Below are 23,895 nucleotides of genomic sequence, written 5' to 3'. Positions count from 1 at the left end.
AGTGAAAGCTTTCTCATGTACTGGAGCTTTGAGGCGAGTCACGGTGATGTCTTGTTGAGTAAGTTGATAGTTGAGTAAAGTCTAGTGAACCAATTATCAGAATTAAATGTAAATAAACCTCAAAGACAGGAATGGGCCCCGCTAGTCTTAAAACGACAAGACTAACTGCAATACTACAATACTACAGGGCATTTAGGACCATCCGTATAATGTCATACACAAGTCCGAATGGCCAACCACAATATCTTGCACGGCAAAAAGGCCAGGTCGTCCCGTACGTGAGCACTAGCGTGCCCTGCTAACCTTACAACATTATATTGTCATACACCGGTAAGAACGGCCAACTACAATATCTTACACGGGAAAAAGGCAAGTTCGTCCCTTACGAGAGCAGCGGCCATACGCTAGCCTTATACCGGCAAGACCTACTATAATATTACAAAACTACAGGACATTTTATACCATCCGTATATTGCCATACACCAGTCCGAACGGCCAACCACAATATCTTACACGGCATGAAGGCCAGATCATCCCGTACGTGAGCAGTTGCGTGCCCGCTAGTCTTAACGACATACTAAAGACATACTACAATACCACAGGACATTTTACACAATCGATGAAATGTTATACACTAGTTAGAACGGCCAACCACAATATCTTTTACGGCAAAAAGGCCAGTTCGTTCCGTACGAGAGCAGTGGTCTTACGCTAGCCTAACGGCAAGACCTACGACAATACTACGATACTACGGGACATTTCGGACCATCCGCATATTAACATACAACAGTTAGAAAGGTCAACCGCTTGATCGTCGCGTATCATGCGGATTGCATATGGACGGCACTGTCGGACATGAAGCCCCGACAGACCCTAGCATCTTTGGCTGCGCTTGCCGACGATTTCGTGACGTTATCGACGCGTTTTCTTTTTCGTGATGATAAGGCGTACACATGGACAGCGCAATCGGATATGAACCCCGACAGGCCCCCGCATCCCTTGCTGTGCTTGCCGGCGATTTCGTAATGTCTTACACGAAACATCTGCCAACAAACCTGGCTTTTCTTGACTACTTCCTTGTTTAATACTTAGCGTCCTTTGTTCTGTGTAATTATATAGAACTTGATTGATGGTGCGACCTACCTAGGCGTCGGCTTCGACGGAAGAGGTGTGTACTCGGCAGAGTCCAGGAAGAAAAGCGTCATTCAGAGATCATGCGAAAACCTGCAAACGTAAGAATTACATTTCTTTTTTACCTTCACCAAAATGGTTTTGTTTTTGGTTAAGGTATCGTGTTGTGTCCCTATATGTAGGTAAACAGCCTGTAACTCGAGAAGCCGTTTATGGATTTTAATGATATTTTGTATTTTAGCAGCTGTTGCAAAAAGGAAGGTCGAGTTCGAAAATGATCAGCGTAGCTTTTTTTCCGTCAGAACGGCAGCGGGCCAAATTAATGTGTGCGTCCGTTTGTGGGTGTACATCATAACTTGGAAAGCCTTAAATTGATCCTGATGATATTTGGTAAGTGGGTAGGGGTCAGGAAAACGAAGGTCAATTTCGATAATGCCCCCCCCCCCCCCTAGCGGCACTCTAAGGTACTGCAGCAAACCTTCGATTTTTGACATCTCGTGTTCTTAACATGCTGTGGTCGTGATTTTTGAGTGGTAGATAACCTAAGTGATGACTTACATAATGCATTAATTATTATGTGAATCAATAGCTTTTTTTAAAATAATCAATTAGGACAGTTCAGATATCTCCTGAATTCCATGATAGGGCTTTCAAACTTGTCACACATGTAGCTGAGACAGAGAAATATCCAATAAAAATTAATTATGCAAATGACGACCTCATCTACATAATCGATGAGAAAACATGAACATGTTAACGGGTCATCGTAATTCTTTTACGTAGATAGCCTAAGTAAAGACTTATATCTTTACACAAGAAAAAAGTTTCCACTACAGATTACAGGCACACAGCATACAGTACTGAGGTTACCTACACAGCTCGGCCCTTATTCCAATCAACCATACTTATATATGTCATCTTTTAATGCCCATCAAATGACAACTTCATCTGTAGTAGCAATTTCACATCTTACATACATCGTATCTCATCATAATGTACTCCTCAGCTAGCCACCAGTAAAAATCCTTTTCATTAAGGCGAAAATGGCAGCTTTTTTTTCAGAAGCACTTGTTTTTATTCAAACAGTTATGATAGAAATGAAGTTCCAGACTCCATGACCGTTCAAGGCATCTATGACACCAACGTGGGGTCCTACACCTTCAGCTCAACAGAAGAATACCGGCAGTACCTGGCGGAAAAATCGGCCGTCACGTCTGCCAAGGCGATGTTCCAGGAGGAAATCAACAAGGCGTCTGGACACGTAGCAGTGGGTGGACTGTTTGGAATCGGATTTTCCGTAGGAGGCGGTAAATCCAGCCAGAGTGGCACATCTAGCCAATCATCAGACTCCAGTGCCAGTTCGTCTGCCAGCGCCCAGCTGAGTGAGCAACACGCACAAACATACATGGCTATGTTGGAAATAAACATATTCAGGTAACAAGAAGCAGCTATGATAAGAAGATATAGGAGAATTTTTTTACAAAACCAGATTATACTTACTTTGCTTACGTTTCGGTGTCTCCTATACACCTTCCTCGGAGCTTCTGACAGGTCTTCTGCTTCTCGCCGCCATATCATATGTAGCTTTTGCGGCGGGAACACAAAACGTGGCCAACTTTATACCCCCCCCCCTCGCTCCTTTTCATCACTGGGGTTGACTTTCTTATCCAGACCACCTCATTGTTCCGCCGGATCCACATATCTATGACCCCAGCCTCCTTCCAGTCAATGAGGCAGTTATTCCTGGTAATGTGGTCCGTAACTGCAGATACATTCTCTTCTTTTTGTGGTAGTCTTTCCCTGACATCTTCTCTATCTCATGGTGTGTATTTTGTTAGCTTTCCTTTTTTTGTTCTTGTGCTCTGAATTCTTGTCTCAAAGATTCTTTTTGTTTCTCCTATGTACAATTACTTGGTTTTATGTCTTGCATGGTATTTGCAAGCAGTTTTGGCTTGGTCCTCCTCTTAAAGTACACTCTTGTTGTATAACAGAGTTATCCTATATTCTATATTCTACCAACATGCTTACACATGTTTACAGTTGAAATAAATAATATCAAGGCACTTACTTGTCGTATCCAATATTAAATACATGTTGTGATATATTAAACGACGTACTTTTGCTGGCAAGCAATGTTCTAATGCCAAGATTTGTCTGATTTCTAAAAGTATGAAACCGTCAACTTCAAATCTCTGTCTCTTTCTCTGTCTCTCTCTCTTAATATATATATATATATATATATAGAGAGAGAGAGAGAGAGGGGGACAGACAGACAGACAGACAGAATGAAAGAAAAAGGAAGAGGAAAACACCAGTCCATCGGCTTTCGAAACCAATCTCTGCATGCAATGGACTGTGGTTAGAAAAGCGAAAGGCCTTATAGATCTTGTGCATCATGATCACTAGGTATGAGATCTTTATGGACGACGTGACGCCAGACCGGCTGAATGTGGGGTTCCTGCGAGATTTTATATCACTGCCAGAATCCTACTTCTCTCCCGGGGCAGAAATCATCTTCCGTAAGTTGACCTTTATTCCTTTTGGAACCTGGAATGTATGATACAAACTTTAAGGCACATTTTGGTATCAAACACAATGATATTTTACAGTGCCTGTCGTGCACAAACATGCCTATGTAAACACAGACCCTGTAACTAAAATAATGATGATGATGATGATGATGGATTGACTGACTTACTCCGCCAGGATTGCTCTGTCCCTACTACCGACTCCTACTTTAAAAAAAGTGGTCAAGACCAATAGAACCTAAAGCCTGGTGGTAACGGTAATGCAGGGGCTAACAAAATCATCCCAGAGCAGCTGACGCACGGTGGGGTCAGCTCCAACTGTTCATTGCCATCTGGAGCAATAAGACCATCCTTCGAACTGGCTGCAAGGTGTCATCATTCCCCTCTGAAATAAAGTTTACAGTGACAGATAAACCTTTCATCAAAATGACACTTTCATTTACTGTGCTAATTTTTTTTTTCAAAAAAGATAAGCATAATGTTTATTCTGCAAATTCTGAAGAAAAAAACAACATAAATGTCATGTTACATTACATAAACTTGCAATCTATTGTCTGTTGGATGGTTTCTATAACATAAGATGTGGTATTATTCCTGAAATACAGAAAATTTCTACCTCCGCTGGGGAACACACTACATCAAGTCAGCCAAATTCGGAGGCCAGCTGAAAATCATCAAAACAAAACAAGCTACAAAGGACCTGTCGATGTCTGAATTCGCCACTAGAGCTGAAGCTGACTGGAAGATGACCATGAGCACCTTCTCAGCTCTGGCGTCACAGACCAAGTCCAGCAGCTGGTTGGATGAGGACGAGACGAAGACTGAGTCCAAAGAAGCCAAAGGACAGGCAGCTTCCGATTCAGATTCTCAGGCAAACAGAGAACAACAGAAGCAAGCGTAAGTTTATTTTTTTACGATCTGCATATGGTCAGGAATTCACATGTTTTTTAGCTTGCGCTACATAATGATTTAATATTGTGGCTTTACGGTAATGTGTTTGGTCTATAACCCCAAAGTACATGAAATGCAATATACCTTCTGCGGCCCTTCGGATATACATTAAACACACGTTTCCTTACTTCACTCAGCTGTAAATGGGTACATATGTAGCTTCAGTTACGGACGTCCCTCGGATGTTAAATTGAAGCCCGGGCCCCGTGTTTGAGAAGAACTACACCACTATCTACTTACTTACTTACTTGCTCGAACCATTCCTAAGATCTTCCTCCAAAGCACTTGGTCCTCCATGGCCCTTTGTAGTTCTTTATTATTATGCAGGTTTGTGTCACTACGTAGGTTGTCTGGGTAGGTCATCCTGGGTCGTCCCCTACCTCTTTTTCCTTTAGTAGTAGGCTCCCAGAGTACAAGATGATGTGCAGGGAATGTCATGGTGTCTAACACAATGCCCAGCCAGTTTCAATCTGCGCTGTTGTATTTTCATGGTGACATATGATAAGTCTAAGCACATTTGCTCATTCGTAAGCTTTTGTTGCCATGAAACGTTTAGCCACACGCGTAACATGCGGGTCTAATAGCCATTTAACCTTTTCTCGAGTAACTTCTAGACGGGGGGGGGGGCTAAAAGTGCAAGCGCCAACTTTGACGTCCTATAACTGGCGAACGACGTGTGCTCCGACTACGAAACTTAGTGAATTTTCCTAGAATATTTTTGGCAACAATTCTGCTGAAAAAATTCAGTTTGTGATTTTTCGTGTTGCCATGGCAACGGTTTTTGACAGGCATATTTCCACAAATTTACTAATTTCAGTTTGAATTATGGGATTTCATAGTTTTATTGCTAGATCGAACTTGTTTATTTATATCATTAACATCCTATGTAATTCTAAATTACATTTCTAATTAGATATTCATATTTTATGCTAAATTGATGACAGCATGGGTCAAAATCCAACATGGCTGACAATGTCATTCTCAACGATAAGTACATGTTATTTTTACTCAAATACCGTCAAAATCTTTAATATTCTTACAAAACACAATCACTTCATCATTTTTAGTCCATTTCTATTCGGTTTTGGGGTTATATGTAGAAAAAGGCGTATTTTAGAAAATTCAAGCTTGTCGATCCAAGATGGCGGACAAATGACGTCATTTTCTGACGTCATATAGACGTCAGTGTCGTCGTCATTGGCAACGAAAGACTTGGCAGACTTAGAGACCAATAAGATAACCTTTATAGTCATCGTTTTGTTCCATTCATTTAAGTATAGCAGAAATTTCATACGAGGGGGGTTCAAATGAGCCCCCCCCCTGGTCCCAGGAATCCCGAAAAAGCCTGGTCTAGATAGGGTTAAGGTCCACGTTTCCGAGCCACATAACAGTACAGATTCCACGGTGGCAATGAATAACCTTACTTTAATCCAGAGTGGAAGACTGGATTTCCATATGTTGTTAAGTTTGTGACAAATTTTTCCAGGCAAGAGCTTTTCTGACTTCTAAGTCTGTTGCAGAACTATCCATCAGTTAGCCAAGATATTTAAAATTCCTGACCACTTCTACGATATCAACACTTTTGGACCGAATGATGACAGGTGTTTTCTGGTTGAAGGTCATCATTTTGGTTTTCTTAGCGATTAGATGTAGTCCTACTTTTCCAGCTTCATTTTCCAGCCAGGATAGTAGCTGCTGTGCCTGTTCAGCTAAGAGTGCTATATCGTCGGCGAAGTCATGGTCATTTAAGACGACAGGAGAATGTCGTTTGCTTTTTCTTCTCTCTAGCTCAAAGCCTAGCTCTGCATCTTGGTTACCTATGGTCTGGTGCATAACATGGTCTAGAACTATCGCGAAAAGATGGGGTGCCTGAGTGTCACCTTGTAGCCCTCCTTCGGTGATATCAAAGAGATCGGTTTGACCATCTGGGGTACTCTTGCTCGTGTGTTTTGATGTAGTAATTCTCTTCTTCGCAAGCTCCGAAGAGAACTATGTTTTCCGACTATTTCACAGACAAGTACACACACCGTTAGGGTAGTGAGCTCACGGGTAGTGAGCTCACCGTCACTAGTACGGTCGGGCATTTATTGGTTAATCAGACTCAACAACAGGACAACATCTGTTTTACACATCGGTTCATCAGTGTTGACAACTTCTGTTTACACATTATTGTTCTCATATCTCCTACCCCAAGCATGTCTTGCTACGAGGTGACGACCGTTAACCTGGTTGCCAAATTGTTGCCATAACAATGTTGCAAAATCAACGACATTGGCAATGAATAAGTAACGCAGATACTTGAACATCAGCTAAGCGGGAGAATAACTCACAATGACGCTTACACAGCCGCATGAACAACACAGCGACTTGGCTAGCTACAGCACTAAAAAATCATTAGGTCTAATTTGCATAGTTGTATATCAAGCTTAAATTCATAACAGAACGTACACGAGCTCAGTATGCGCCACACAGGGGCTCAACTTTACACACACATCTACTGAATCCCACAAGCGGTCACTCTGTGAGCACAGACAATAGCGTAAGGGGCTGATCTCTCTCAAGATTGCATAGAGACTAGGTTAAGATACAACTGAACTCAAAAGCTATTCCAGACCATACAGTATAATTAACAACAGGAGCGTCTTGAAGTCAGATAAGTGAGGGTAGGGTTGGGTGGGAAATATGACCGTACTCAGTGATGGAGAAGCCACGAATGACCTACATGGGGGATGGGGGAAAGGTCAGAGGGTAAATGGGGTCACAGGGATAACATCAGGGTAGGGGGACACGTGACTTGTCTGCTCAGCCGTCGGAAAACTTGAAATCTAAAACATCCACCATTAAATTAGGAATGCCGTATGCTCTCAAAATGTTCATCATTTTTCATCTATGTATGCTGTCGAAATCTTGACGAAAGTCAACGAATATAAATTTATAAATTGTTTATTTGCAAAATCATGCCCGAGGGCTAATTGCATAGACAGTCCCAATGACTAAGAGTAAGTACATAAAACTACTGACTTCTTCTTTAAAGGCAGTGGTTAATGAACTGTCCCACGTTCTGTATGATGGTGGGATTTTGTGCTTTTAATAGAATTGTAGTCTTTTCGTGATCATTTAGGTGGTAAAAGCTTGGTGAAATTGTGGCAACTGTTTGAAATAATGTTTTTCTTTCGGTTTCATAGTGGGTACACTGACTGATAAAATGTGTTTCATTTTCCACTGCATTCATTGGACAATATGTACACAATCTCTCGTGGACAAGGAGCTGTTTATAGCGCCCCATTTCTATTTCTAACGGATCGCCCGCCGCAGCGCTTGTTCTTATCTTACATATGGCTGATCTTTCATTAAACTCATTATGATATAGATAATTTCCCATCACGTATAATAATTATAACACGTATAACAATATAATAATTGCTTCAATGTTGTAGTTCAAAACCCCTTCGATCAGCCTCCGAAGTGCTAGTATGTGCGAGGTTGTAGAGCGCCCCGGGCAAAATCCATGGTTAGGACTCAGAACCCTATCAATCACTGGTTGGATGCGTTTAAGTATCATCTATTAGTGATTTTAGCTGCGATACTGGTGAGCATCATGCCTCTGTAGTTATAATATTCTCTTAGGTCACCAGATTTTGGTATTGGAACAAGATTCCCAGTAGACCACTGCTCTGTTTTCTCCCCTAAGAACAATCTGTTACAAAAATCTAGTATAATGTCATCAAAATCACACAGTTTCAGAATCCCGTCGGGCCCAGGAGATTTTCCCAGAGATAATCTGTCCTTGACTGCAATATACTCTTCCTTACTAAATGGATCAGTCCGTATGTCTAGATTTTGAAAGACAGGAGGTATTGGCTCATCTGGACATCCATCAATTTCTGGGTCCCTTCCTAACAACTGGGAGAAATATTTTTTTCCACCTCTTTAGACGATCTTCTTCACTATATCCTTTTAGTACACACTTATTTACAGTTTTTCGCCCTTTGATGTTGTTTATAAGTCACCAACTTTCTCTATGTCTACTACTTGTATCAGCTTCTTCAACTTGCTGGATCATGGATTCTAGTTCCCCTTCCGTCACAAGATCATATGCCTGTTGCAGTTTGTCTTTGGCTTTTAGCAGCTTTTCGTGGTTGTTGTTATTATGAAGTTTTTGGTATTTAGTAAACATACATTGAACACATTTCCTTGCTTTGGTTACCCTAGGATCCTTAGAAGTGCAATTTTTCTTTGTTTTCTTTCTTAATGGTATGAGTACTACATTGACTACCAGTTCATTTGCTCACACAAAGTGATCATACGCCTCAGTTGCCGATTCCCCTTCTACTAACAAGGCTTGGTATTTGTTTTTTTACTTCAATAGTATATTCGTGCTGTATACCTTCGTCATCCAAAATTTTCCAGTCATAGAGTTTTCTATTTGATGGTTTGTCTACTCGCAGACTGAGTTTCAGTTGAGCGGTAACAATTCTGTGTTCAGATCCAATACTACTGAAGGTATTGTATGCCTCGCTGTTTTTTACCGAGTGAATTCATTTTTTATTTACCAGAATGAAATCCACTTGGGTTTTGGTACCAATCATGTCGAATATAAAAGTCTAGAGTTTGCCATGCTTTTTCTGAAAGTATGTGTTGGTGACTACAAGACCAGTTTCATTTGCTAGGTCACTGACTATTGTACCGTTCTTGTTAGTATACTGACGGTAAGTATGACGAGCAACATCTTTGCCTAAGTGCGCGATAATGTCTCCCATGACCAACAAGACATTGTGCTTTGGAATTTCATGTATCGCAGATAGTAAGTTGTTGTAATGCTTATTTGCATAATCACTCCCTTCAACAGGTGAGTAATGGACAATGATCCTTTCGTTCCAGGGCTTGATGTCGGCCATAGCGTTTTCAGCCTTTCTGGTAACTAACAATCCTACCCCTCCAGCTGCGGCACGGTTTCTATTTCTACATGCAGAGGTCATGATCAGGGTGTAATATTTCAATATGAGTGGAATAAATTGGTATCATCCTCATCCATGTGTACTATTTTGTGGAAAACAACTCCGAGTATTTCAATGGAGAAGTTGCTGCATAAAGTGACGAGTTCCTGCCTTTTACATTCCAGTCTAGTTGATCTTACATTCATGGTTGCTACATTTAGGTGATGTTGACTACTCCTCCTGTCGTTCCATGGTTCCCCGCTAACCGAGGCGTGTGTGCCTACCCATTGTTGTACTGCTGTGTCTACGAAAGACCAAAGCGACACGTTGTGTACGCGGTGTGTGAGCAATGCACACGCCGGTTTTAGCAGTGCGCGAGTGGTGTACACGCTGATGTAAGCAGTGAGAGAGCATTGCACGCGCTGGTGTATGTAGTGTGCGAACAGTGTACACGCTGGTTTAAGCAGTGCGTGAGCAATGCACACGCTGTTGTGTGTTGTGCGCGAGCAATGCACACGTTGGTCGTGAGCGGTGAGAGAGCTTGCACACGCTGGTGTGTGTAGTGTGCGAACAGTGTACACGCTGGTTTAAGCGGTGCGTGAGCAGTGCACACGCTGTTGTGTGTTGTGTGCGAGCAATGTAAACGCTGGTGTAAGCACTGCGTGACCAGTGCAGACGCGGGTTTATTAGTAGTGCGCGAGCATTGCAGACGCTGGGGTTTGATGAAAAAGCTGGGCTGTTTAACAGTTTTGTCTATCTGGCCTGTCCGATTTCTACTATACTTAGACCACCGATCCGCGGAGCCTGGTGGAGCCTGAGGACTCTACTCCGCGATGCATACAATACTGTTTTTACTGATAATCAAGACTGGGTTAATCATGTTAAGGAAATTCTCTGTTACCACGGCCTTGGGCAAATATGGATAAAACCTGAGGCTTATAAACAGATTATATTGCTAACCAACTGCGCACCAGGCTACAAGAAAAATACATAAAGGAGTGGTTAAGTTGTATTGAAAACAATTCAAAACTGTCTTTTCTTAGCAATCAAAAGAATGTTTGAACAAGAAATAAACATTTATAATATAGATAACTTTGAGATTCGCAAAGCAATAACTCAGTTAAGAATTAGTGGCCGTAAGTTGAATGTTGAAACAGGCAGATACTACAATGTAGCCCCTGACCAAAGGTTCTGTCCATTCTGCCCAGATCATATTGAAGATGAATTTCATTTTATAATGGAATGTTCTAGATACGCTAGTTAACGCAATGAATCATTCACTTTTCTAGATGTCAGAACACCAATAGTACAAAAATAGGCAAATACATCAAGGACTGCTTTGCTATTAGAAAGAATACTGATTAATGATTTGCCTACTTCATTATGATACTATATGAATGAATTATGCATGTTAGCCCTTATCGGGGGCAAAACTGACTGTAGTAACATCTAAATAAATGTGCAAATCTGTCTGTAGCATCGAGTCGTTTGAAATATGTTGTACTTGCTTCGAGAAAAGTGAATAATTCATTGCGTAAACTAGCGTATCTAGAACATTCCATTATAAAATGAATTCATCTTCAATATGATTCGGGCAGAATGGACAGAACCTTTGGTCAGGGGCTACATTGTAGTATCTGCCTGTTTCAATATTCAGCTACTAATTCTTAACTGAGTTTTTATTTATATTTCCATTGTTTTATTTTTTCATTCACATTTCTTTAAAGAGGATGAGACAGAAAGCAGACCCTGCTTGTCGAGGTCTTCTCCTCATGTACATAAAGAAAATAAGGACACACATACATGACTACAAAACGTAAAATAACAAAGTCAACAAGTAATACTGACGACATGAAATAAAACAACAATAATCATCAAATAACAAAGTGACGTGTGGCTGGTATACAAACTTAGAAGTAACTAAATAAGGTTATAAGTCCACTGAAACAACCTTTCTGTTGGATGAACTTAAATACAGCATCAAATAAATGACAGTTCTGAATGGTGGATAATGTGGGTTTCCCCTGGGTATGATTCAGCACAAAACATAACTAGATGAAAAAAAAACAAGAAATCAAGTAACAAAGTGACATGTGGCTGATATACAAACTTAGAAAATAATCAAATAGGGTTATAGGTCAGCTAAAACGATCTGTCTCTTGGATGAACTTAAATACAACATCAAACAAGAGTTCGTAGCCCTTAGGCCTGCATGAAATGTATTGGGTGTCTGTAGACCTATTGTGTATTTTTTTCCTTTTCGTGGTTGGAAAAGTGAGATTTTTACCGTGTTGGTTGTGCACCCTGCAAAAGTCTGAAATTCCATTTTCGGAATGTGTAACTTTGGGCATGGATAAACATTACTTATTTTGGATTTCTTAAGCATGTAACCAACCACAGTACCTTGAAGTTGTTGAGACGACTTTTCCTACCCTTTTTTTGTCTCAGATGGCCCTTGTAGTTATTCTGTCACATATGATATATTCAGTACTGATATCTTCCTATTTCAATGTACTGACCTAATACTGCTGCTAAATCTCCTTAGTGTGGCAATGATATTCATCAAAGATTTATTTCTGGAGTGTTATATCACTTGACACTTGAAGGCTATTTGCATAATTTGACCAATTATATTTTCACAGTAGTTCCATAGACAATATGAATAGTGGTAGCCCCCATCCAGCAGCAACAGTTAGTCCCCAGCTGCAGGGTGATATGATATTTTTATTCAATCCGTCCAACTAAAACATAAATCTGCCAAATTTAACAGCAGAATTTACTATTCAAATGTCCTTCAGTGTCAATCACTTTCATAGATGGCAAGCTGCTGGCAACTTTAAAAAGTTCAGAAAGCTGTTGTAGTCAGAGTGAACACTCAGCAAACATCCCCTAAAATCAATGAGCAGTTGCTTAGAGGGGGAAAACAATTTCATCATATTTTTGCAGTAACAAAATGCAACAAACGATACTAAATTTAACACAGAACAAAGCCTCTACCACTTAACCCTGCCCGTACTATAGATTAAACAGGCCCATAAATCAAGCAAATATGACAAGCCCCAAACTACAAATTACCTGCATACAATACGGAAATGGTATCCACAAAGAAACAACAAGAAACACAGGGAAAATCATACTCATAACTTTCTCTTACACTCAAGCTCTATACATTTCTCCTCCACTTTAGAAAGTTGTATCTTCTGCTGATTGCCACACAGGGTAAAGGAACTTGTACCAGAACTTTAAACTCAGTACTACACAGCTCTCAAAACACCACAAACTCAGACTAAGAAGCAAACTCAAACTGTACCTAACAAATACAGCAACAGATACTAGACTAAGTATATCATCTGGCAGGTCAGACACTGTTGATACAAAGTAACCTGATACATTGAAGGTGGCCCTGGCCAGATGACGGTTCTACACTAAACTTAAAGACCTATCAATCAACCCAAACCCAACCGTCACCTGTTTTTACAACCAAGCAGATATTGGGGGGTTGCCCCAACCACACAAAAACAAGGTCAACCTACAGTATCAAGTTCAAGCACTAGGAGGCCCAAAATCAAACCTGACCACCAAGACACGAGCACCAACGCACGTAGCAAATAGCAACACAATGGCACCTTGCGTTCCGGAGATACAGCGCACGCGCCGTGCCCGCACAAAAGGTAACCTGGAATGTCAAGTTCAAGCACCAAGGGCGCCAAAATCAAAATTGAGAATTATTCAGCCACCGCCAACACATGTGCCAAATAACATCGCGCCCGCACCATCCGTTCAGAAGATATATCTCCGGAAATACCCCTCTTGGACAGAAAATTCAACCTGCCGCATCAAGTTCAAACACGACAAGGCCAAAAGTCAATCCTAGGCAACAAGCAACAACCCCCCACCCATGCACCAAAAATTGTTGCAATCGCGCGTATCGTTCCGGACACACAGCGCCAAAAGTGCCCCAAAACACAAAAAATACCACCTGCAATGTCAAGTTCAAGCACCAGGAGGCCCCAAAACAAACCTGAGTGTCAAGCCACCACCCCCAACCTACGTACCAAAAATCGTTGTGCTGGCACCATCCGTTCTCGAGATACAGCGCCCTAAATCCCCAGCTTCCAAAAATTCCCACGCCCCTGAAAACAATACCTGCATACATGCAGGTAATAAGTGACAGATCTGAATGGTAGATGGGTTTCCCCTGAGTAAGGTTGAACATAAAATATTTTCAGTGGTGAGTCTTGGGTCGAATCTTAAGATACCCAGCATAAACATAGTCGTTAAGGATGACAACATATCTAGTCTTGCATTACTGTATAAAGGACAGTGTAGAAGGTAATGTTTAGTGGACTCGTTGGGGTGACGACATTTACACATAGAACTATTTACACAGTTATGTTGGAACAGGTTAAAATTCAACTGACCGAAGTTAACTCTAAGTCTAGTGAGGTGGATTGCTGGGTATTTGGGACCATGAGAGAAATGATGGGTAGGTAGGTCTATAGTAAAAAGACACCAACTCTTTTGAAACTAAACTGAGGAGGATGCTTTAGTGGCGAGCGATAATTGATTCCTTAAATGAACAGACGAGGGTAAAAATGATATTTTGTACTTCTCAGTTCTAGTAGGAATTTGGATGTAATTTTGATTAGTTCGAAGGCTGTATGTAGTGCGGTCACAGGACTTGGGTGGAATAATTTCTCGTAGATATTCTGGTGTTAAACCGTTGACCATTTTGTAAAAATGAATAAGTTTGTGCTTTTGGCATCTGCTGAGTTATTGCTTTGCGAATCTCAAAGTTATCTATAATATAAATTTACATTTCTTGTTCATAACATTCTTTTGATTTGCTCAGAAAAGACAGTTTTGAATTGTTTTCAATACAACTAAGCCACTCCTGTATGTACTTATCTTGTAGCCTGGTGCCGGTTGGTTAGCAATATAATCTGTTTTATAAGCCCCAGGTTTTATCCATATTTGCCCAAGGCCGTGGTAACAGAGAATGTCCTTAACATGATTATCAGTAAATACAGTATTGTATGCATCGCGGAGTAGAGTCCTCAGGCTCCACCAGGCTCCGCGGATCGGTGGTCTAAGTAAAGTAGAAATCGGACAGGCCCGGGAGACAGACCTGTAAAACAGCCCATCTTTTTCATCAAACCCAGCTCGTACGCTACTCGCACACTAGAAACCCCAGCGTTTGGATTGCTCGCGCACTACTAATACACCAGCGTCTGCACTGGTCACGCACTGCTTACACCAGCGTGTACATTGCTCACGTACGACACACAGCAGCGTGTGCACTGTTCACGCACTGCTTAAACCAGCGTGTACACTGTTCGCACACTACACACACCAGCGTGTGCAATGCTCTCTCACCGCTCACGACCAGCGTGTGCATTGCTCGCACACAACACACAACAGCGTGTGCATTGCTCACGCACTGCTTAAACCAGCGTGTACACTGTTCGCACACTACATACACCAGCGCATGCCATGCTCTCTCACTGCTTACATCAGCGTGTACACTACTCGCGCACTGCTAAAACTGGCGTGTGCATTGCTCACACACCGCATACACAACGTGTCGCTTTGGTCTTTCGTATGTGTCAGTCCAATCGTCTGCGAAGCCGCGGCGTTCGATGTACCAAGTCACCAGTCTGTCGATGTTTGCCACACGAACAAATTGCCACCCGTGGAAAAAGCAGGATTTTTTGCAATGAGGTTTACTCCTCAGCAGGTTGAGGTCACACTTTGTTGAGTACAGAACAAAGGAAAAGTTGATGAAATAAAAATAAACTTGGCAAGAGGTGCACTGTCTCCCCTCTTCAGTGATGGTGGGGTGGGAGGGGGTCACTATCCAAGATTTCAAAATCTAGGTCTGAAAATCATGCTATCAACCAAACCAAACAAAACATAAACAGGAAACAGAAAGTACACTGTAAACCCTGTGTAAGGTTAGGATGGCTCATATTTAGGCCCATTGGAGCCTCCCTCACCAAGGATTGAGTTGGATTTCAAATCTTGGTTGAGAGCTCTCCTTTGGGCAGCCTGTCATGGCCGCTGACATCTGACCCCTCTGACCACTATCTACTATCTATCTGACCACTATCTAGCACGTTAAAAACCCGCCACACTTACCGAAATAGTAAGGGCCCTACACGGTTTGAATGGAAAGGTTCTGGATATGTAACTTGTACTCTTCAGTACACATCTGGTGTGTTACGCCATGATGCGGTCTATCGGGTATGCAACACAAAGAAGCAGACAATCTATTGCCGCTAGTGCTAATTTGGCGTCCTTCCAGAAATACTGTGGAGACTGTCCGCTAACACCAGGAAATCGTTAGTTCCCTTTCCCAGGATACCTAGAGGAGCTTTAGATTCGTTAGAACTATGAACGTTCATCTAATTTGGAGTACATGTTTCCCACTTTTGTCAGTTTGTAATCATTCATTACATCTCGTATATCATGGTAAGAGCCTGACAATACATGCTCCATGTTAGCAAATATCAATGAACAGCATAAGGATGCAAACACTTTTTCTGGCTCATAGCTTTGTTGGTTATCACACTTTAAGGGACCTGGCAAGACCAGCCGAAGAGAAGTTAGAAGTGTGATTCAGTCAGGCTAACCTATTCTTTTTCAGTTGCAACTAAATCATCTTCATGATATGTAATTCTAAAATTCATCAGTCTTTAACAAGTGTTTCTTTTTCTATTCACCGATATAACTTCCTTGTTCTTGCCTAATGCTTTACCTTCTTTCATGTAAATCTTAAGTATAACAACAGGTCATTGGTAATGGTATGCAAATTAAACAGCCGTTTGTCTTGCTGGCAATGAATTTATAGATGGGCAATACTAGTAAAAAATTAGGAGTATAATATGATTTGAATCTCATAAACAAAATACAAAAAGAGCTTATTATTACATCTCTGCCGTCCAGGTCATCGCAAGAGTACAGCAACGAGGTACTGGAGGTCCAAGGCGGAGACCAGCAGATTGCCGCGGCCATCACGGAGATGTACACGACAGCCCTAACAACAGAGCTGAAGGATTGGTTGGAGTCCATTAACGACTACCCCAAACCCTTCTCCTTTGTGCTGAGACCGGTTCCAGATCTGCTAAACATCCCTTTCGTCACACTCTTTCCTGCAGGAGATGTGGATTATGGTTGCTTTGGTAAAAGGTTAGTTGTTAGAAGCGTATGACACTTTAGTTGCACCAACGCTTAATTCTACGGTAAACACTCAAACGAGATAGTTGGAAAAAAAGTCACAGCGGACTCACACATACACATACACGTACGTGTACACACGGACACACACGCGCGCACACACACACACACACACACACGCACACACACGCACACACGCAGTCACATACACACACGCACACACACACACACACGCACACACACATATATATAATCCTTATTTATATATACATAGATATAAACACTGCCTGTGTATACGTTTATTGGACAAATTAAATGTATATAAGGTCTTTGTATCCATCATCGCTACATATTGGCGTGTGCGCTATTGTACTTATTGTTGGTTACATTTTTTAGGGATCTAAAGACGGAAGAGGGAACGGGTCGAAAATATTACACACATACGACAACCAAGCATGTTGGTGATGACAACAGAGCTAAGAATAGTAGCGAAACGGTAACGGTCTCTGAGATCCGTTATTGTAACTTCGCTGACCGTAAAGCCCTTGAGGACAGCATGACTAAGAAGAGACTGTCTCTTGGACGTGCTGTGACGGTGTACCTGGAAGAGGTAAATAAAAGGCCATGCAATGGCCTGAATGTACCCTGGCAGATTCGCATCGGAAACAAAAACAAACTATACAACGGACTTACCCCGATCACTAGAACTATTCAGAATAGAAGACTGGCTCTTGCTGGTCATGTAGCACGTCATTAGGAGATGGCCGCCAAAATTCTCCTATGGGAGCCTAAAGCAAAGAGAAAAAGGGGAAGACCGAACCTGACACTTAAGAAAGTTCTCTGGAGGAGGAGATTGGTTTAAGGACTACAACTTGCTACCGCCATACGAGATAGAGATACATGGTCGAACATTGTTAATGGCGCCTCATATGATGATGAACTGAACTGCACAATAGCCTGAACACCGCCTTTCGCTAATATACTAAATATTTAATTATGTTTGGTATGGAATGGCTAGTAGTAGCAGTAGACTCTGGACCCATATTTTCTTTTCTTGGCTTTCGGCCAAAAGTTAGTCTGAGTCAATATACAAAATTAGTTACCAAGTTTGTTTACCCTAGGGTCGACTCCTGAGCTCAGACTTCCTCCTGCCCGCCGGAGGGGCAGGTTGTGAAACCGCCATGTTAGCCTTCCTTCAGGGGGACAACACCGGCGTGCCAACATGGGAAGACATGACGGGAGGGAAGGAGTTCACGGTCGTTTTCGACATGCCGTCCGACATCCCAGGGATCCTTCAGGCGCAGGACGTGCTGGAACTGAAGTTCTTTCGTCACAAGTGGTTTTCCACTAGGAGAGGATTTGTGCCGCATTTGTATGACGGCTACAAGAATGGTGGAAGCAACGATCTCCAGGAAAAAAAGGTAGCCAAATATGAATATTGAATTAATTTAGTTTTTTCTCGTATCATACTGCTCTGATTCACCACCTGCACCATTTTAAATTGTTTTTCAATATTGCAAAAAAAAAATTATTTATAACGCTTCGTCAGGTCAGCGTACAAGGCCTTGTCATGACGTACACCGAGGAAACCGGTGTCTTTACTGTTACGGATGCCGACTTTGAGGCGTCAGCTCCCATTGTACAAGACCTACCAGACTGGATAAAAAGTCTCGACGTGGCCAGAGCTGAATATAAAAAACTACTCAGCCACCTAAGCAAGAAATCGTGAGTAAACGCCAGTTGTTATGGGATGTATGGTATAATATCATGGGATGTTGTTGTTCGGTAATAAAAACTTTAAAACTTAAAGATATAAGAAATTATTTAATGATCTGCACACAATCGTCACAGAATTAAGGGAATAAATCTATATTGTATTCGAACCCGACGTGTCTCTGCAGTGATACAGTAGGAGACGTTCCGTGTAGCATCCATTGGTCCAACGCGCATCGCTTTGATCCGACCAATGGAGGAAAGTGCATCCACTTCACTGCAGCGTCAGAAGGAGACATCTTTGTTGTGTTCGCCAGCATCCCGCAGAATCATGAGACTTGGATTTACATACAGATCTCGCCAGGAGGAGTTGCATTATATAAGGTTAGCACACTTACCTGCAAACATTGTCTTCATAAAGTCGGAAAGACAAAGGACATAATTTGCATAACTTGCACGAATATATAACAAAACAAGTTTTCTTAAAGAAAAAGTGGGAGGTACAAAATTGATTGCTCCTTTGGCCAGTGTCGGATACATAACTTCCTCTTCCAGTCGTATTTGTCTTTTTTATTGATTATTGGAATATGCTGATATCCAAGGGAGACTGCATGTTATTTGAACCCTCAATATGGCTTGTTCATGGTAGGGGATGTAAAACTTATACTTACATATACTACAGGTGGTTAGAGGTTATCATCATACTTTCTACCTTTGCCCAGAATGTTATGTTACTTCTGTGTTGCATGGCAGGAATTCTATACTCATGCATTTGTGATGGAAACTCTATACCTTTTATGGAGATATGGTATCGCCGAACTTTTGTAGTTTGTGCTTTCTTGACTTGCCGGACATATCTATTAAACTCATACATGTGAAAGGTGTAATATCGTTTATTATACGTTTCATCCACACCTGTTTAGGCAATGCGGCTACAAACCACTCAGCTGAATGACAATGCTGGTGGTCTGGGTTCGACAACCTTGTACCAGTCTTACTTTGTCTGTGTGACTGAAGATGTGGATGAGACTAACACAGTCATTCAATACGGGAAGACACCTGACAATGAGGTACGATTATACATAAATAATTTAGAGTGTCTGTCAATGCTTCGAGAAAGATGGTTGGTTGTCAAGATTAAGATAGAGTTTATTGCACAACGATTGCACCATGTATAAGGCATGGCGAATGATATGTATTACTAAATATATATATATATATATATATATATTGGCTTAGGGGGGCTGATATAGAGTCGGGACATGATAGAAGTAAGAAGTTTTCAAAAAAAAATGACGAAATTTGATTAAAAATAACTTGTATTTACCGTTGCTAATGGCATTGTCCGCCATATTGGATTTTGACCCATCAGTTCAGTTCTGTTCAGTTCAGTTCATCCTCATTTGAGGTGCCATTAATAATGTCTAACCATGCATCTCTATCTAGCATGTTGGCTAGCAAGTTGTAGTCCTTTATACCGACTTCCTCATCCAATTGCGTCATCGAATTAGCATAAAGTATAAATTTTTATCTTTAAAAGGTAATCTAAAATTACACAGGATGATGATCGTATGGATATACAGAAACCCGTTGCGATGACAACATAACAACTCAAAAATTGATTTATTTTCACAGAATTGTTGCTAATTATATTTTAGGAAAAGGCAATAGGTTTCGTTGTACTAGCACAGGACGTTTGGCACTTTTAGAACATTAAGGTTGGCGCGGGCACTTTTAGCCCTCCCCTCGGACTCGATAGAGTTAACATGTCTTCTTGTGCTTGTTTAACAACCCCGTATGTTTTTTTTTACAATTATATCATTAGACTTATTGTATAATATGACCATTGTTTCTACTTGCGATAATAGGAGAGACCGCATGTCTGGCTGAGTTTCACCTTTAACGAGCTGGCGTCCCTTCGATACTACTCCTTCGGAAGCGGGGAGTCTCCTGTCAAGGTGATGGGACTGTCACTGTTGGACAGCCCGGCAAAGGACTTCATCATCTGCCGAGAAGGGACGGAGATGATCAATGGGGTCTGTCAACAGAAATGTCACCCAGAGTGTGAAGGTGAGCTTTGTTAGTTCATCTATTAAGTCTTATTTCATACCAAATTATGTTGTATAAGTACAAGAAATGATTTCTTGAAGATTCTAAAGCTAATTTAGGATATCATAACAAATAACCCACACGTAATTAACGAGTTAACCATCAGTCTTTAGATATCGTAGACAAAGATATGTTTATATTGCTACATAGATGCCTGTTAATCTTGTACACAGGCTGCCGTACTAGTGGATCGAACTCTCCAATGGACTGCATCGCCTGTAAACATCTGAAGGTGCCTTACCCCTACAAGGAGGGCCAAATCGGCGCCTTTCAGTGTGTCGCGCAGTGTCCTCAGCATATGGAACCTTTTAATGTTAAAAAAAGCTGTACATGTGAGTGACAACGCTATTATAATTAGGATTTTCCAACTTGCAGGCAAACTGGTTGCTGTTTTGGCAGTCAATGTTCTGAATATATGTGGTAGCTAATTATTTAGCAAAGTATTGGCAATATAGAAAGAGGCATGGTTTCTTATTACTGTCAAATATGTAAAACAATCGCAAAAAAATGTTTTGTTTATGGCAGGCATCAAAAGGATGGAGGAGACCAGCCCTGATGGTGTTGTGGACTGTGTGACAGAGTGTCCCCTGACTCACTTCAATGAAAACAGTGTCTGCAAAAGTAAGCGTATTTACGGTGCATGCTGTAATGGTACATCTACCTTAACATACAGAACTTCATTCTGAACGTTTCACTAAATTATATATCTCGTATGCCATGATCATTATATCAACCAAAATTTGAAGATTTTAAAGATTACATCCATTACAACAGTGTGTACAACGCGATAGATGACAATAAAAAAGCAGGCGAGATGTACAAGTCATTGTCTATATAAGGGTTGCAAATAACATTTTTTTTCTCAGAAATATTACGATTATTCGAATGGTTATATCATTTGGCATTATAACTCCATTTAGAAACCAAAGTTAATGGAACCTTTGTAAAATATGCCAGGCTGTCAAGCGCCTGATATGGCACTTTTGATTCGATAATCATATTTCTGTGCATTTAGCTTAAACTAAGCTTGGTTCTGGTAGCCGAAACTGTAACTTCTTTAAAAAGAAACCAAAGGTGGTATGAACAAAATTTGTAAATTTAAAGGTTGGTCCAAACGGACGCCCAATATTTTGGTCTTAAAGTCTTATCCCAATATGCGGACGTCATTAAACTGACAGTGTATTCTTTTCCTGACTACGATTTTTCTATCTTTACAGAATGCAGCAGCTTTTGTGTAGACGTCAGTAATGATGGAACGAGGGTTTGCTCAGGGCCCACTTCAGCTGACTGTGACACGTGCAAATATCAACACGACGGAAGTTGTGTTGAAGGTTGCATTCCTGGGCAAAAGGCTGCAAAAGGGGGTATGTATGTTATGTCTATACACTTGGAATAAAATTCTTCTATAGGTTTCATTCAGGTTTGGTCATCGATTTTTTTTTAGATATACAGGTAGAAAAATATACATGTTAACTCCAGCAACCGGGTAGATTGTAACCGGTCTGGCGTTCCGAACAGCATCAGTTGCCTTTCGTCGTTCGCTAAATAAAAATAATCAGGAGCTAAGTGGGTAATTCAAGACAATTCAGGAATGGTTCAGTTAAATATAAGTCGACATGACAATAAATCAAATTTTATCCTGTTGTTTGAATCTAGAATTTAATGTTGTCTCGTCAGAGAGGAATTACAGGGAACTACCTGAAAGTTTGACGCATAAGCCTCATTTTCTGTTGGGGGTGGGATTGTACATTCCCTCATATTCTTCCTCACCGAGTCCCTGTTCGAACCAGCGGGGTCAAGGGTCGTTACGTTAGACACGGTATCGCTTTCTTCAAAGCTTCACTTTGCATAGTGAGTGTTGACATACGTTTTAACACCATGACATGTAACTTTGCTGTGTGACACGGCAGACCGATTAACCCTCAAGCACGTGACCTTTTTTGCGACTAAAATGACCGAGTTTGGTCCAAACAAACGCCCAATATTTTGGTCTTAAAATCTCAGTTCCGATTCTTATCGGTGATCATTGTACATACATTGTTTGGTAAATGTATGAGGAATATTTTAAGATGTTAGGGTGTTGTAAATTCCAGCTCTTGAAAAGATGAGAAGGACCAGTTTTGCACTAAACCTATTATGACCAAAGAGGGGAATTTTGAGGCCTTCAACAAATTTTATGTCGCATAACTCATGAACGGCTTGTGCTAAAGCTACAAAACTGGGTAGTTTATCACAAGATATTGTTAGCAAAATTTTTTGTCACTAAAGTACGTTTATCATGTTTATTGGTTGCCATGGCAACGGAATTATGACGGGCATATTTTTGCCAAAATTAACCAATTTTAATTAAACAAGGTTTTACTTGGTAAAATGCACATGTTTTCTTACAACAATTCAATTATATGAAATTGAATGTAATTTTCATGATTCAAAATTTATAACTAATGCTAATTTCATGACGGTATTGGACGCCCTAATTAGCTAAATGACGCCACAATGTCATCATATTATATGGTGATGACACATAAATCTTTGTGAGGATTTAGTTTAATGTGTTTTTAATCCTTTAAAAGTTTGATGGCCATACGATAAATAGTTAAGGAGTTAGTCACAAAAGTTTGTTTTGAAAACTGCACTTTTTGCTGCGGTTCGTTTGGACTCCAGATGGACAGAACACAGACTTTCTTTATAGTTTCTACAGTATTGTACAAATCTTCGTAAAAACCTAGGAGACGGTATCGCAGATGTTGACTGACAAAGTTACGGAAGGAATTTTTTCGTCCAATTAAAATTGTTTTAATTGCACTTCAAAATGTACGCTTTGGGTCCAAATGTACCCCACTTGGGTGTTTGAGGGTTAAGCTGTAAAATACCGTTAAAAGAATACCCTCACTCAACCTCCTGTATCATTTTGCTCCACGGTACATCCCTTCGATTCTTTTCCTCGGAATGCATTATACCGGTTATAGCCGGTACACAGTATCTGTGACTGTCAGTATACAGGTAACAGTCTTGTTGATAAATATTTGTCAAGATTTATCAAGCACTGCTTTTTCTGACACGTTCTTATTCTGTACAACCGACACCGACAACTCATACCTGTCCATGAGCACTCCTTAATATGGCCTTCACGCGGAAACCGAAATAGCAGGAATGAAGCAGAGCCAGACGGAATGAAGAATGTGTAAAATTCGGGCCACAGTCGGGGCCATTCGGAGTGGGAATTCCAAATGGACCGTATATCCCTTTCACACTAGAAGGATTTAGCCAAAATGCCGCCAGAATGAAAAGTCTTTTCTATTCCTTTGCATTCGTAGTGTATTCTATAGATTCTTACTGCATTCCGAATA

At 40.9% G+C, this 23,895-nt stretch overlaps 1 protein-coding gene across 1 annotated transcript in view; it reads left to right on the top strand.

Annotated features, from left to right (window-relative positions):
• Positions 1–23,895, top strand: part of LOC118430231 — a 50,801-nt gene that overhangs the window by 5,107 nt on the left and 21,799 nt on the right. The window contains exons 7-20 of the mRNA XM_035840940.1: positions 1,120–1,232; positions 2,218–2,565; positions 3,538–3,650; positions 4,265–4,556; positions 16,493–16,735; positions 17,120–17,333; positions 17,845–18,144; positions 18,273–18,448; positions 18,625–18,820; positions 19,360–19,506; positions 20,305–20,506; positions 20,719–20,877; positions 21,071–21,166; positions 21,763–21,909. Of these exons, the coding sequence (XP_035696833.1) occupies positions 1,120–1,232; positions 2,218–2,565; positions 3,538–3,650; positions 4,265–4,556; positions 16,493–16,735; positions 17,120–17,333; positions 17,845–18,144; positions 18,273–18,448; positions 18,625–18,820; positions 19,360–19,506; positions 20,305–20,506; positions 20,719–20,877; positions 21,071–21,166; positions 21,763–21,909 (2,746 nt within the window). The remainder of the gene's footprint in view (positions 1–1,119; positions 1,233–2,217; positions 2,566–3,537; positions 3,651–4,264; positions 4,557–16,492; positions 16,736–17,119; positions 17,334–17,844; positions 18,145–18,272; positions 18,449–18,624; positions 18,821–19,359; positions 19,507–20,304; positions 20,507–20,718; positions 20,878–21,070; positions 21,167–21,762; positions 21,910–23,895) is intronic.

This window comes from Branchiostoma floridae, chromosome 14 (assembly GCF_000003815.2).
Source record: "Branchiostoma floridae strain S238N-H82 chromosome 14, Bfl_VNyyK, whole genome shotgun sequence".
Taxonomy (NCBI): Eukaryota; Metazoa; Chordata; class Leptocardii; order Amphioxiformes; family Branchiostomatidae; genus Branchiostoma; species Branchiostoma floridae.
This window is presented reverse-complemented; position numbering and strand designations above follow the sequence as displayed.